The 15,364-nt window shown below is 38.1% G+C and overlaps 1 protein-coding gene across 2 annotated transcripts in view; it reads right to left on the minus strand.

The window, feature by feature from the left end:
- Window positions 1-2,949: 2,949 nt before the first annotated feature.
- The window catches only part of RNF38 (ring finger protein 38), a 47,772-nt gene continuing 35,357 nt past the window's right edge, over window positions 2,950-15,364 (minus strand). For both annotated transcript variants that reach the window (XM_021691194.2, XM_021691195.2), the window contains 4 exons: window positions 14,170-14,254; window positions 9,508-9,629; window positions 7,200-7,299; window positions 2,950-5,835 (listed from right to left, as the gene is read on the minus strand). In XM_021691194.2, coding sequence (XP_021546869.1) covers window positions 5,773-5,835; window positions 7,200-7,299; window positions 9,508-9,629; window positions 14,170-14,254 — 370 coding nt within the window. In that variant the 3' untranslated portion in view covers window positions 2,950-5,772. The remainder of the gene's footprint in view (window positions 5,836-7,199; window positions 7,300-9,507; window positions 9,630-14,169; window positions 14,255-15,364) is intronic.

The raw sequence follows: 15,364 nt of genomic DNA on the forward strand, positions 1-15,364 counted from the left end.
GAATCACATGCTGAAATATTTTGGGTAGGTTAGGTAGAATATATTAAAAATATTTCCACTGTTTCGGGGCACCTGGGTAGCCCAGTCGTAAAGCGTCTGCCTTCGGCTCAGGTCATGATCCCAGGGTCCTGGGATCAAGCCCCGCATCGGGCTCCCTGCTCTACGGGAAGCCTGCTTCTCCCTCTCCCACTCCCCCTGCTTGTGTTCCCTCTCTCGCTGTGTCTGTCAAATAAATAAAATCTTAAAAAAAAAAAAAAAATTTCCACTGTTTCGTTTTACTTTTTAATGTGGCTACTAAAAAATCTTTAATTACAACTGTGGCTCATTTCACTTCTGACAGCAGTCTATATTAGTTCAGTAATCTGAAACATACAAGAGACCTGAAACACTTGTAGCAATGTGATCACAAACATTCACAAGAATTTTTTCCTTTGGTACAAATCAGGTTTTGAGATCAATTAAGAAATAAAAGTAGCAGGGTGCCTGGGTGGCTCAGATGGTTAAGCCTCTGCCTTCAGCTCAGGTCATGATTCCAGTGTCCTGGAATCAAGCCCCACATCGGGCTCCTGGCTCAGCGGGGAGCCTGTTTCTCCCTCTCCCTCTGCCTCTCCCCCTGCTCATGCTCTGTGGATATGTCTCAAATGAACAAAATCTTTAAAAAAAAAAAAAACAACAACAGTAGCCAGTGAGCTTTAACTGGCACATTCGACACACCCAAGGTTTAGTAGATGACTTAAGAATTTAACAAGGAAAAGATTTGTAAAAGGGGGAAATAAATGGGCAAAGATGAAGTCCTGGTTAGAGTCTACACTGCACATCGTATCTAAGGGCCTCTGTTGCTCACAGAAAATCTGCTGAATCCAGAGGCTTTCTAGGACAGCTGTTTTCCAGCTAGTGACTCAGAACCCAGGGCTGCCATCACCAAGGCAGAGGAAAAGAGAGCTGGCTTGTAAGTGCTGCCACAGGGCCTGTGCTATAGGCCTTTGGTCTTTGGATTAGGGCAAAAATTACTGAGATATTTTATGTTTCCTCATACCAGGTCTTTGAAACCCAGTGTCTAAATGTACAGTACATCTCAGTTTGGACTGTCCACATTTCAAGTGCTTAAATAGCTGCACGGGCCTCCCTGCCTTACTGCAGGTAGGGAGTCATGAGAGCGTACAGCCGTTCAGACAGACAAGTTGTGGGTTTCTGGAGGCATTCAAAGTCCAACAAAAGCATTCTTTCCAATATGCTGGAAAAATGAGAGCAACAATCAGGACTTGGTCACTTTACTGAATGTTTCTAACAGTTAGGTACTGGAGCCAGTCAGAGGGCGTCCTCCTCACAGGCCCTGAAAGAGGGAGGACGAGTGCAATCTCTTCTTCAGCCTCCACTTTGTTTCTAACTTTCCTTCTCAAGTACCACAGTCAGCAGATACATAGAAGTAGATGACTTTTATTCCTGTTTGGTCAAAGGAAAGGGATTATACAAATGTGTATGGAAAATGACAAACAGAGGCTCCTCCTATCATGTTGACAGTAAGTTGGACGTAAGCTGTAGCTAATGGGGACAAATTTGCCCAGTTATCTATTGTCATCTTTTTTCCTGCATCTTATGGTTAACATATATAGAAAGGAATCTAGTTACCTACTATGTGGCCCTACTGTTCAATAAGCTTATGCCACATGTGTAGGCTACATTCAGCTATCTTCTTGGCTTTTTAATGGATATAATTCTGTTCCGTAAGTTATGCTAGTTGTTTTCGTGCTTCTAAGATGTTCACACAAATGTGGAAAAAATCTGAATTATAGTCTAAAAATTAAATCTAGCCGCAGGTGGGGCGCCTGGGTGGCTCAGTCATTAAGCATCTGCCTTCGGCTCAGGTCATGATCCCAGGACTCTGGGATGGAGCCCCGCGTCAGGCTCCCTGCTCCGCAGGAAGCCTGCTTCTCCCTCTCCCACTCCCCCTGCTTGTGTTCCCTCTCTCACTGTCTCTCTGTCAAATAAATAAATAAAATCTTTAAAATAAATAAATAAACAGGGGCGCCTGAGTGGCTCAGTTGGTTAAGCAACTGCCTCCGGCTCAGGTCATGATCCTGGAGTCCCGGGATCGAGTCCCGCATCGGGCTCCCTGCTCGGCAGGGAGTCTGCTTCTCCCTCTGACCCTCCCCCCTCTCATGTGCTTGCTCTCTCTCATTCTCTCTCTCTCAAATAAATAAATAAAATCTTTAAATAAATAAATAAATAAATAAATAAACAAATAAATCTAGCCGCAGGTAGCTCAACAGCTCCATCTTCCTGCCAGTATCTCCCTACAACCCTCCCTTCAAGTACATACAACCCTACCCCTTCCCTAACACAGTAACACGAAACACAACAAAATGTTTTAAGTGTACATCATACATTTATTACCAACAACCCTCTCAACTCCAAAATTGGGCACAGGGATTAAAAATAAAAATTCATTGCACTACTTAGTAAAGCATTACTAGTAACTTTCATAAAAAATGTACAAACTTTGTTAAAAATTTATCAAGCCTTCAAATGATTTGGTTACAGATATTTATAATACGTACATTTAAAACTATATGTTAACTGATACAATGGAATATGATTTGAGGAAATGACTCAGCAAATGATTCCAAAAAACACCCCTGTAAGCTTTCATAATCTGAAACAAACAGCAAAATGAGGTAACCAAATGTACCAACAGGGGGGGAAATAGCTTTCTAATGAAGGCCTAAAGATATCTGTGAAAAATATTCTCTTTGAGTTGGTAGATCTCATTCAAAATACTGTAAGAGGCCCAGATTTAAGAATCTTAATAAATCACATTTCAGAGAGTGTATAAAATCTAAATATGCTTTCACATTTTCCAGATTTTGCTCAAAAAAATTCAGGACAGAAAATCCTAATGAGATCTTGATACCTGGAGGCCTTGACTTGTTTTTTGTTGTTGTTCTATTGGGGGGGGGGGGAGCACGCTAAAATAATTCAAAAATGATAATTCATGCAAAACAACACAAAATGAAACCCCACAGCAGAGTTAAGATGGTAAAGCCAATATTGTTTAGGAGAAAAGAGGAAGAAGGCAACAAACCAACATCTGCCTGCTATCTGGTGCATCGCTCAAGGTGACAACAGGTGGGCATGAATCAACTATTCTTTCTTTTGCTAGCCATGAAGTTGCTCACAGTGGCTAGTCTGAGCTGGTTCAGAACACATGCAATGTATGCTCCTAATACACACTAACCACTTAATAAGCAAATCTGTACACATCTCTAAGGGCCCCATGCAAAGAAAGACATTCCCAAAGAGAGATCAGTCACAAGAGTGCAACATTACTTCAGGATTTTACCAAAATAGACCCTGCTGCCTCCTAAATTGCCAACTGCCTCTCGAAAATTTGGTGGAAAAGGGATATTATGACAAGAATTCATCGTAAGAGGGAGGGAAGAAAGAGCTATTTTTTCCTAGTCATTAGTACAATGTGCCTTGTTAATTAGGTATCTATATAAATTAGAAAAAGTGCTTTACTTGCATGCTTCAATAAAATGAATACTGAGTGTAGTAGTGTTATGTTAGATCTGTACAGATATAAATTTTTTGCAGCTATATAAAAGAGTCTATGTATAAGATGGGCTTCTGCCATTTTAAACATGATTTTTTATAATTAAAAAAAATAAAGATCAAACTATACGTGATTCATAATGTAGCTGATTATTATGCCTATGCCAATAATTTTGGTCTTCAACACGCTTTTTATTCATCAGAACAGGTGGGGAACGTCCTAATGATTGAAAAGTAACATGTGCACCTTAGCACTGTTGAGATGTATTTCTGATGCACTGACAAATACAGGGGCAAACAGAAAGTGTGCAAAATCCTATTTGTCTGACTAGAAAGAGGCAACAGTGTCTGGAAAAGGGCAAAATTGTGCTTCTGTGAGAATTGACTTTACTGAACTCTAAGCTGGGATGAGCTTATAGACTTCAAGGGAAGGCAAGTAGCATGGCAGTAACAAGTAGTTAACACTGAGTAGAAAACTGACACAGAGCCAACTGAAAGCTGAGTGAGGCTGGCAGCAAGTCATCACAGTCCTGACTGGGATTATGCAGCTTGCGCTACTGCAAACAAAGCAATGACCTCAACTGCAGGAAGAGACAGACAATGTTGAAGACAATAAAAGAACGAGGGAGGAATCAAAACATTGCTGGAAAAATGACTTTAAACAATCTAAATGATGCTCAATGGACCTATAAAAAACCCCCACAGAGCTATGTATTATTTCAGATCAACTAAATGAAGGTCAATTCCTGTTTTACAGCATTATTTTTTATACAAAAATCAAATCTTCATTTATACTGCAAGTATTCTGGACCTGTTATATTAAATTTTTCTCATTCAAACAAAAATTTTTTTAAAAAGCAATAAAACATCGAAGCACATCAGGTCTAAGAATTCGAGCTGTCACAGCACTTGATCCATCCTGGAAATGAGGGTTTCCATGAGAAGCACATTTACTGAGGGAAGAACTAGACAACTTTCAGAATTGGAGGTTGGCAGGTGAATCGATACAAACAGAAATACAGTTTCTTAAAACAATTTAGTTGCCTATGAGAGCTTAACAAAGAACGTATCAGAAGTCAAGCTGAATTAGCTAACAGATTTTGTTCTGGTGGAAGTAAAGGAGGTGAGACTTCATGGGACCAGCGATATTCTTAGAAATATATTACTCAAATATATTCAGAATAGACTACAATCCTAAACATTAAAAAAAAAAAAAATCACAGGTACTTCCTCTAAGAAGCTTACTGGAAATGTAAAGGAAAAAACAAGAAAGTATCAACATTCAAATCACTGATTGAAATGCTAATATTGCTAACTGATGATGTATGATATTGCACCTTCTTTTTGGAAACAGCAAGTTGGAGATTAAAAAAAAAAAATTTTTTTTTTCCCACAACAGAATCAAAAAATCCGGTTCATGGAGTGAGAAATCTGTTACACTTTTTTTCTTAAGTGACCCACTTGGGACCACCAACGAAGAGAAGGTGACAGCTGCCTGAAGCAAAGGAAGAAGGCTTTTCTCATTCCATTCACTGGGAGGGAAGGGATGGAGTATTCAATGCTTATCATTGATGCACCCTTAGCAATCAGTGTGCAACAGCAAACACAAGGGAAAAAACCAGTGTACAGTACTAGTGCTGTTTAAATAACACACCAGATTATACATTGCAGCATAATTAAAACTACACACACATTCTTGGTACATGCTGGTATATAGGATCTCATACACACATTAGCTACCATGCCCTCACACAAGTAGTTGCGCACACTCTCTCCCACACACAGATACATTTATCACCAACAGTCATACGCTGCATTCATTTCCACTCACAGTTTCTGAAGGCTCTATATAAGGTAGATTGCTATATCATCTGGAGCTACCACTTTTTATAAAAGCACATGCTAAAAGATCACGTCCACTGTAATCTTGCAGCAACACTCGGAATGATCACACAAAAACCAGGGAATGTTAGTGCACACACAAAATTAAGCTAAAGAAAAAGTCTTTGGAGTTCCAATCACACGGTTAGTATAACAATCCCATAATTGTGAAGACTAATTGTAAGCTTTTATAGTTGATTAAGTCACACAGTGCAAAGAAAGGTCCATTGACCCTTTTGGTAAAGGGAGGGCTGGAAGCCACACAGATTAAGTTCAATGGATAGTTCGTATATACATGTGATGAGGAACACCCAAACTAAATTTGTGCTCTTAGGTTAGTCATTCTGAATCCCGATGCACTTCTGAAGCATCAGCTCGGCAGATTGGGCAAGTACGATTTGCCTAAAACACAAAAGAGAAAACTTGTCTGAACTGTGATTTACACAATGTAACATGTGAAAAGCAATGAGCTATTTTTACTTCTCATATAGTTTTTACATTCTTTATTCCTTTAAAGAAGTACAAAGCAATCATTTAATCTCTCTTTTTAAAAAATACACCACAAACTCAAAGACTTAGCTGCTGATGAATGATTTTTTTTTATAGGTCTGTTTCAACATATAGACAAGATTACCTATCACCAGTTTAGACAGATTTAATAACTAGCTTAAAATGACCTCTCAACAAATGGCACCATTTTCTGAGCTGCCAAAGCCAAAAAACCAAGTATCACCTGCTCTCTTACTTTCTGAACACTTTATTCATCAAATACTCCCATCCGTACATTATAATAGCTCTCAAATCAGTCCTCTTCTTTTCATCCAGTTGCCAGTATTCCTTCTCTGTCTAGCCCAGAACATCACCACTCCATCTCAGAAATCTCTCCTTTTCCATTCTCCAAACGGTGGTCAGTCATCTTGATAAAACACAATCTCAGTCACAGCCTTCTGCATCATTTCCAGGATCAAGTCCACACTCCCTCACACGCAATGTGACTTCACAATAAGCCAGTCACTGGCCGAATCTTTGAACATCTCTTCTCTTGCCACTCTTGCTAATCAGCCATATGCAATCTGCTGTTTTCTGATCAGTGTCTGTTCCTACACCGCAGGGCTGTGCATATATAATACTATCTTCTAAAAAGTTAAGACTCTCTGCCTTCAGGATTCGGCTTGAGCTAAACTGGGCACCCTTACTCTGTGCTCACACAGAGGACTGATTCTATTTTAACTCCTCTTTCTTCCTCACCAAATTGTGACCTTCCAACCCAGTGGTACTATTTCCTAATCAGACTACTCTTAAAAAAATAATAAAGTTGACTATTTTTAAATTATTTTACTGCATATTTTTATTCTATTATAAAATATAGAATTTGTGTCCTTTGGGTATTTCATATCTACAAAAGAGAAAATGATCAGAATTAAATAAAAGCCCTAGTGGTTCATTTCCCATGTAAATCTCTGACAAAGGAGGTCCAGTGAGGTCCCCTTCTAAACTCTCACAGGAAACTGGCCCAGCAAGTTCAGGTCTCATCCCTATATACCACTAGAAAGGACAGATAACCCATTTTCAAGTTTTGCACAATCACTCCCACAATGATGACTCTAGTTAATTTTTACTGGCCTTTTATCTTCATTTGCAGAAATCACTGAATATTTTGTCTCCTTACCCATCCTCCACCAAACAATGGACTTATTTTACATAAAACTATGGTCAATAACAAAGAAAATTCAGTGTTACTCTCTTCACTGATGCCATCACTTTACCTTAAGCCATTTGTCGACACACTTGGCATGGAACTCGTGGTTACAGGGTAAAACTCTAAGTAGCTGCCTTGACTCAAAATCACACATGCATACTACACACCTAAAAAAAGCAAAAAAGATCATTTAACCATAAATCCAAGTGGTTGTCTGCTTTATGACTAATGAAGCCTAGATAAAACCATTTACCATCTCACTTTTCAAACTGTCATTTAAAGTTTATGACAAAATAATCTATCAATATCCTGAAAAAAATCATGATATTAAGACATTTAGAGTGCTTTGCTTTACTGAGAGATCATCAAGAACACTGGTTAGGGGCGCCTGGGTGGCTCAGTTGTTAAGCATCTGCCTTCAGCTCAGGTCATGATCCCGGGGTCCTGGGATCGAGCCCCACATCGGGCTCCCTGCTCAGCGGGAAGCCTGCTTCTCCCTCTCCCACTCCGCCTGCTTGTGTTCCCTCTCTGTCTCTGTCAAATAAATAAAATCTTTAAAAAAAAAAAAAAAAAAAAAGAACACTGGTTAAACATCCAAGCTGTCTTAATACTGAAGACACTATTAATATTCAACAAAATGGTATTGAAACAATCAGACCTCTATATACAAAAGAATGAAGTTGGACCCCTATCTCACATGATATATGAAAATTAACTGAAAAGTGGAACAATGGCCTAAATTAAGAGTTAAAAACTATTAAGCTCCTAGAAGAAAACATAGGGGTAAATCTTCATGACCTTGGAATAAGCAATGGTTTAGCAGAAATGACACCAAAAGCACAAGAAACAAAAAAAGTAGATAAATTGAACATAAAAAAAAAAATTGTGCTTCAAAAGACACCAGCAAGAAAGTGCAAAGACAACTTACAAAATGGGAGGTGTTTTTGAAAATCGTATCTCATAAGGGAACCACTTGTATGTGTGACATATAAATAACCTCTACAACTCAATAATAAAAAGACAACCCAATTTAAAAATGGACAAAGGATATTAACAGACATTTCTCCAAAGAAGATACAGGTGGCCAATAAGTACAGTAAAATAGCTCAACATCATTAGCCATCTGGGAAATGGAGATAAAACCTTAATAAGATACAACCTCACTCCCACTAGGACAGCTAGAATCAAAAGAAATAATAAGCAGCACTGGAGAGGATGTAGAGAAACTTTACATATTGCTGGTGGGAATGTAAAATGGTGTATCCACTTTGGAAAAAACTGGAAGTTCTCAAAAGGTTAAACAAAGTTGGGGCACCTGGCTGGCTCAGTCAGAAGAGCATGTAATTCTTGACCTCAGGGTTGTAAGTTCGAGCCCCCATGCTGGATGTAGAGACTATTTAAATAAATGAATAAATAAAAACTTAAAAAAAAAAGGTTAAACAAAGCTACCATATGATCTATTAGACACCCAAGAGAAATGAAAACATATATACCCAGAAAAATTCTGTACACAAATGTTCACGATATTATTACTACTACTAGTCAAAACATGGAAACAACCTAAATGTCCACCAACTGAGGAAGGGATAAGCAATATTTGGTTATCCATACAACGGAATATTATTTGGCCATAAAAAGGAAGAAGTACTGATAGAAGCAACATGATGGACCTTGAATACATTATGCTAAGTTAAAGAAGCCATACATAAAAGAGCATATATTGTATGATTTCATTAATGTGAAATGTACAGGACAGGCAAATCTACAGAGATAAAAAAGTAAATTAGTGGGAGGCTATACTGGACTAGATAGGGTTGGGGGAAAATGGGAAATGGCTGCTAGTGGGCAAGGTATTTCTTTTTGGGGTGAAGAAATGGTATACATTTCAATTTGAAGATGGTTGCAAAACTCTCTGAATATACTAAAAACCACTGAATTGTACACTTTACATGTGAATTAGGTCTCAGTAAAGCTGTTACTGAAGATACCATAATAAGCAGAATATTTGGGTAAAAACCTCAACCTGTACATGTACGAGACTCTTCAATCTTACATAAAATATTCTAAAGTTTGAAATAGAAACCATAAAATTTCTAGGCAACCTAAAAATCCAGAACAGGACTGTCAAACAGAACTTTCTGAGATAGAAATGTTGTACATCTAACACAGCATCATTAGTGAGTGTAATAAAGAAACTTAACTTTTTATTTAATTTAAACAGCCCCACATAACTAGTGGCTATCTTACCAAACAGCACAGGCCTGGAGTATGCAATAGAGACTACTTATCTTTATCAAGTTACCCTTGACTCTCAAGCTTTACTTTATAAAGGCAGAAAAAGAAATTTCAGAGTGATGTAGGAAAGATATACTTACAAAGTCTGTTCTGACTGGTGGTTGTTAGGATTGAACCGATAAGAAGGAAGCTGTTCGATATCTGCTTTAGTCAGTCCTCGAGGCTTAGCCTCTCCCAGTCGCTCTGCCAGGTTTAACAGGGCCTAGAGAGGGAAAAAGGAGACAATTTTCATCTCTCTTTAAATTTTTTTTTTTTTAAAGATTTTATTTGACAGAGATACAGTGAGAGAGGGAACACAAGCAGGAGGAGTGTGAGAGGGAGAAACAGGTTTCCCAATGAGCAGGGAGACAGATGTGGGGCTCGATTCCAGGACCCTGGGACCATGACCTGAGCTAAGGCAGACACTTAACGACTGAGCCACCCAGGCGCCCCTAAATTTTTTTTTTTTAAGGATTTTATTCATTTGTGAGAGAGAGAGCGCGCACAGGCAGGGGGAGAAACAGGCCCCCCACTGAGCAAAGAGCTCGATGCGGGACTCGATCCCAGGACCATGGGATCATGACCTTAGCTGAAGGCAGATGCTCAACCGACTGAGCTACCCAGGTGTCCCTCTCTTTAAATTTTCTATTTCAATAATCAAAAAACCCCTAAAAGCAAACAAACAAAAGAAAAACTCAACCTTTATTATGGAAAATTTTAAATATATACAATACTAGAAAAACAGTATAATGAATTTCCACATGCCTATAACCCAGGCTCAACAATTCATGACTAATTTCATCGAGTACTATCCACTCCTAAAACCCCAGATTATTTTGAAACAAAGCTAAAACATTATATTTAATTGGTAAAATAGTTCTGTGTGTATCTTTAAAACAATCTGTCTACCTCAGCACGTCTGACATTTGGGGCTGGACAAAATTTTACTGTGGGAGGGCTGTCCTTATACACTGTAGGATGTTTAGCAGCATCCCTGGCCTCTAGCTGCTAGATGCCAATAACCCCCTACCCCCAGTTGTAACAGCCAACAATGTCTCTAGATGTTGCTAAATCGCCTCTGGGAAATAAAACTGTCCCCAAGTTGAGAACCACCCTTCTAAAAAATAAAAGACGTTTTAAAAGAATATAACCACAATAACATCATCACACCTAAAAAATTAACAATTCCTTAAATGTCAAATGCCTCTGATTGTTTCAATTATTTTCAAAAACTTTTTTTTTTAAGATTTATTTTTTTGTCAGAGAGTGAGAGAGAAACAGCAAGCGCACAAGTAGGGAAAGTACAGAGGGAGAGGGAAAAGCAGGCTCCCCACTGAGCAAGGAGCCCCATGCAGGACTCGATCCCAGAACCCTGGGATTATGACCTGAGCCAAAGGCAGATGCTTAACCGACTGAGCCACCCATGCATCTCTCAAAGGAGTTAATTATTTGGGTCTGGACTGAGAAGACTAGGCCAGAGTTTATCATTAATAAAGTCTAGGCTGGAGGGACGCCTAGGTGGTTCAGTCGGTTAAGCACCTGTCTTTGACTCAGGTCATGATCTCGGGGTCCTGGGATCGAGTCCCGCATGGGGCTCCTTGCTCAGTAGGGAGCCTGCTTCTCCCTCTGCCTGCCTCTCTCTCTCTGACAAATAAATAAAAATATTTTTAAAAAGTAGTTTGTTCAAATCAGGATCCAAATAAACCCATATATTACCACTGCTTGGTATGTCTCTAGTATCTTTTTTTACTCATATCTGTTAAACAAATCAGGTCAATGGCTTGCTTGTATAAATTCCCAGTCTGAAGTTTGCTGACCGAACCTACCTACCCTGAGACTTGTGTTTTCTTGTCCCTTGTACTTCCTATAAATTGGTAGCTTTGACTATTTCCATAAGGCTCATCATGTCTACCTGTTATGTTAGCAGCCACTAATGGAACACTACTTAGGTCCATTAGTCCATTAAAGATGGCAAAATGGTAATATTCTATCACTTTATTAGATGAAATATTACTATACTGAGCCACTGTCCCTTATCAAACTGTACTCAGTAGCATAATTTAAATAGAAAATGCAGGAAAAGACCAGTGAGTTACTTATTTTTTGAAGTTATCACTAAGAAATCATGGATTTTAAGACCGTTATGCTTCCATTATGCTGTTATTATGCTTATTGATTTTATGCCAGTACCTCCTTTCTCCCAGTTTTCAATGGCTCTAATTACTCATTTGCTTTATCCTACAATCTGGCAGCCCTTCATATGCTGCTTTCCCCTGGTTTTTTAGGCAGCTGCGGGGTTAAGAGAATGGCTAATAATGAAATGATGATGGACAATGACAGAAACAGAATCAATTTCCCAAAACCTCAATAATTAATGATATGATAGTTGTGTCTTAATATGATGACCCCACAATGTTGTTTTTGGTACAGCTTATTTGGAGAATTGGGTCATCTAAATAAATTGCTCCCCTTTACCATGCACACTTCTAAGTCCCTCTAAAATGGTAAATGGTAACTTGTTTAATTGATGCCAATTACAATTAGCAGATAAAATTTAGGATATAGCTGATGTAAATCTTTTATACCTCTATTATATATACTATAGGACACTGTGGTCATTAAAAACAACTTGTAACAATTATATTCAGTAAAGTATGTTCATTAAGTCCTTACTGGATGGAGACTATAATGATAATCAAGGCTTCAATGAATTTATATGATCTAGCAACAAGATAAACTAAAGTCAGGACATGATTAATATGCATAGTTTTATAAGAACTTTACACAAAAAGGAGGGAGGGAATCGTTGAGATCTGGGAATGGACTATAAATGTCTTTCACAGAGGTAGTATTTTTAGCTAGGTCTTAAAAGACGGTTATATTTCCAAATGTAGAGGAGGGGGAAAGTTCTTAGGCAGAAGGACAAGGGTAATAAAGGCACTTGGGAAAGAATGCAGAGGATAAAAAAAAAAAAAAAAGAACGCAGAGGATAGATTCAAAACCAGAAAAGCAAGAGTCTTGACTGGATTAAAGTATGGCTGCAAAAGATCAAACATACTTAACCCAAAGTACAGTTTAGAAAGGTATTCCAATGCCAAATAAAAAATATTTTTCTTTCTCTCCTTTTTTTAAAGATTTTATTATTTGTGTGAGAGAGAGAGAAAGAGAGAAAGAGCACGCACAAGCAGGGGTAATGGCAGGCAGAGAGAGAAGGAGGCCCACCACCGAGCAAGGAGCCCGATGTGGGACTCGATCCCAGACCTGAGCCGAAGGTAGCCACTTAACAGACTAAGCCACTCAGGCGTCCCAAAATATTTTTCCTATGTTGGGATGGTATCACTGTTTTTTCCATTGATGGGTAAATAATCTATTTAAGAAGAGCTGTCCTCTTCAGCAACATTACTTATGACTTAATTTTAGTACAGAATACCTAAAGAATAACCAACTCCTTTGCATGAAATTAAAGTCATGCAAGTGTAGAAACAAAACCAGGGAATTATTACAGCCCCTTTCTCACTCTAGAAATCTGGAACTGGAATCCAAAGGGCAGTGTGGTGTGATTATATAGGTAGAGGGAAAATGATGTAATACCATTTTGAAAACTATAGAGTATAGTATTTGGCCTGATCTCTTCCACATGTGTTAAAATAAAACCAAAGGTGCTTTAAGATTATGTGTGTTAAGCTTCTCTTCTCTGTCCCTAGGTTCTATTCACACTGTATAAATAGAGCCTGAGTAAGGCTGGGGTGAGAAAGGTAACTAGCAGTATAAAAAAAAGTCACAAAAAAAGTCATATCGTCACTCACATTCAACAATACAAAGTTACCTTCCAACCCCTGAACTGCACCTCCCATTCCTAACCTCAAATAATATATTATATAAATATATAAAATATAAGCTACTTGACTTGCTGTCTTCTTTCATTCTGCCTTCTTCATGAACTATTGCAATCTTTTTCGCAGAGTATCTTCTTTTGCAAGCCCCCTATGCACACCCGACACTACCACAAACCATTCAGCAATGAATACCTGATTCTAGTATTAAGTCTCTCAACTTAAACCATATTTAAGAATTTTAAGAATAAAAAAGAAAAAAGTCTCTCAAGATCTACTCTTTTATATTTACAGTTCCCATAGTTCAGAATCGCATGGTTCTATAATTTGCTCAACCTATTAAATAAGTTTTCCTTCCACTAACGTCTAACCATTCCCATCTATTCCTTCTTGCTACTAATAGAGTTTTGTAGAGTCTGATGCCATGAGAACCAAAACATTTAGCAGCTCTTTCCTCCCACAATAGTCAAAATTATGTCTCTAGCAGGGCACACATACTCAACAACAGCCAGTTGAGATTTTCAATCAAATCTCTATTTTCTCCCTTTCACTTAAAGCCACCAACTGTATATCATGCCTCAAGAATATCCAGCCTTCCCTATCTCAATCTCATGCATGAAGCAGCTTTTCCATCCTTTAGGAACCAGCTCAAACACAATCTTTTCAGAACACCCAAACACAATTCACTGTTTTCTCATTATAACTGTATGTAATTCTAATACAGCACCAAGCCTATCTTGTTATCATAGCTATATGGTACATGTAGAAATATCCTAAGGATTACTGACCACTTTTTTAATATATTTGTATTGTGAAACATACAAAGGATTTATCAAATGCATGTTTAATTAAGTGAATGAGTGAATGAGTAAAACAATACTTCTTACGCATATAACACTACCCAAACAAACTCATAGTTCACCGACTAACCTCATAATTTTCTACTTCTCCATCTTCCACGTCCAATTCAAAGCTGAAAGTTGGGCCCACTGCAGGTGGCACTGGGAGCATTGATCTGCAGTGAAAACAACCAACACTAGCATTGATACACTGGTACATTACTTCAAAGAACAGTTTGGGAAGAATAAGGTTAATGCTAAAAGAATAAAGAATGGTCAGTGTTAATCAGTGGCAACTCTTTAAAGAAAAGGACTTTACTATAGATAAAAACTGACATTAAAAAAATACAATTCACAATAGCATAAAAAAATGAAACATCAGGGATTTTTTTTTTTTTTAAGATTTTATTTATTTTATTTATTTGAGAGAGAGAGAGAGCACATGAGAGGGGGGGAGGGTCAGAGGGAGAAGCAGACTCCCTGCCGAGCAGGGAGCCCGATGCGGGACTCGATCCCAGGACTCCAGGATCATGACCTGAGCCAAAGGCAGTCGCCTAACCAACTGAGCCACCCAGGCGCCCCATCAGGGATTAATTTAACAAAACACATGCAAGACCTATATAATTAAAAACTAAAAATACTACCAGGAAAAATTTTTTAAAAATTAATAAATAGAGAAATATACTGTTAAGCAGACTAGAAGATATCAATTCTCTTCCAAAACTGATCTATAAATTTCATGCAACCCCTACTAAAATCCCAGCAAACTCTATTTTAGTAGAAACCAATCTGCTGATTTTAAACTTTACATGGATCATGTAAGACTTTAAATAATCTTAAGAACCAAGTTCTGATACCATCTGATTTTAAGACTTAGAATACAGCTAAAATTATCAAAATAGTGTGGTATAGGAACATGGCCCTCTGTATAAAGACATTTCCTAGTCTTCTTAGAAGGTAATTACAGATTTTTGAGACTGAATTCTGGCCAGTGGGAAGTAGGCAGGAGTAATACATGCAACTTCTATGAAAGTATCCTTGAGAGGAGGCAGGTAGGCAGAGAGATCCATTTTCATTTTTGCTAGTTTGAGTGTAGATATAACGGCTAGAACCCAAGGAGCCAACTTCAATCATGTAGAGAAAGCCATAAAATTTTGAACATGGTAGAACCATTCCTTAATTATGGGGCTAACAATCCCTGAACTGCCTACTTCTGAACTCATTAAATGAGAGAAATTCAAAACTATCATGTGTAACCCTTGGGCATTTGTTACAAACTTAATCCT

Source organism: Neomonachus schauinslandi, chromosome 13, assembly GCF_002201575.2.
Source record: "Neomonachus schauinslandi chromosome 13, ASM220157v2, whole genome shotgun sequence".
In the NCBI taxonomy this organism is placed as follows: Eukaryota; Metazoa; Chordata; class Mammalia; order Carnivora; family Phocidae; genus Neomonachus; species Neomonachus schauinslandi.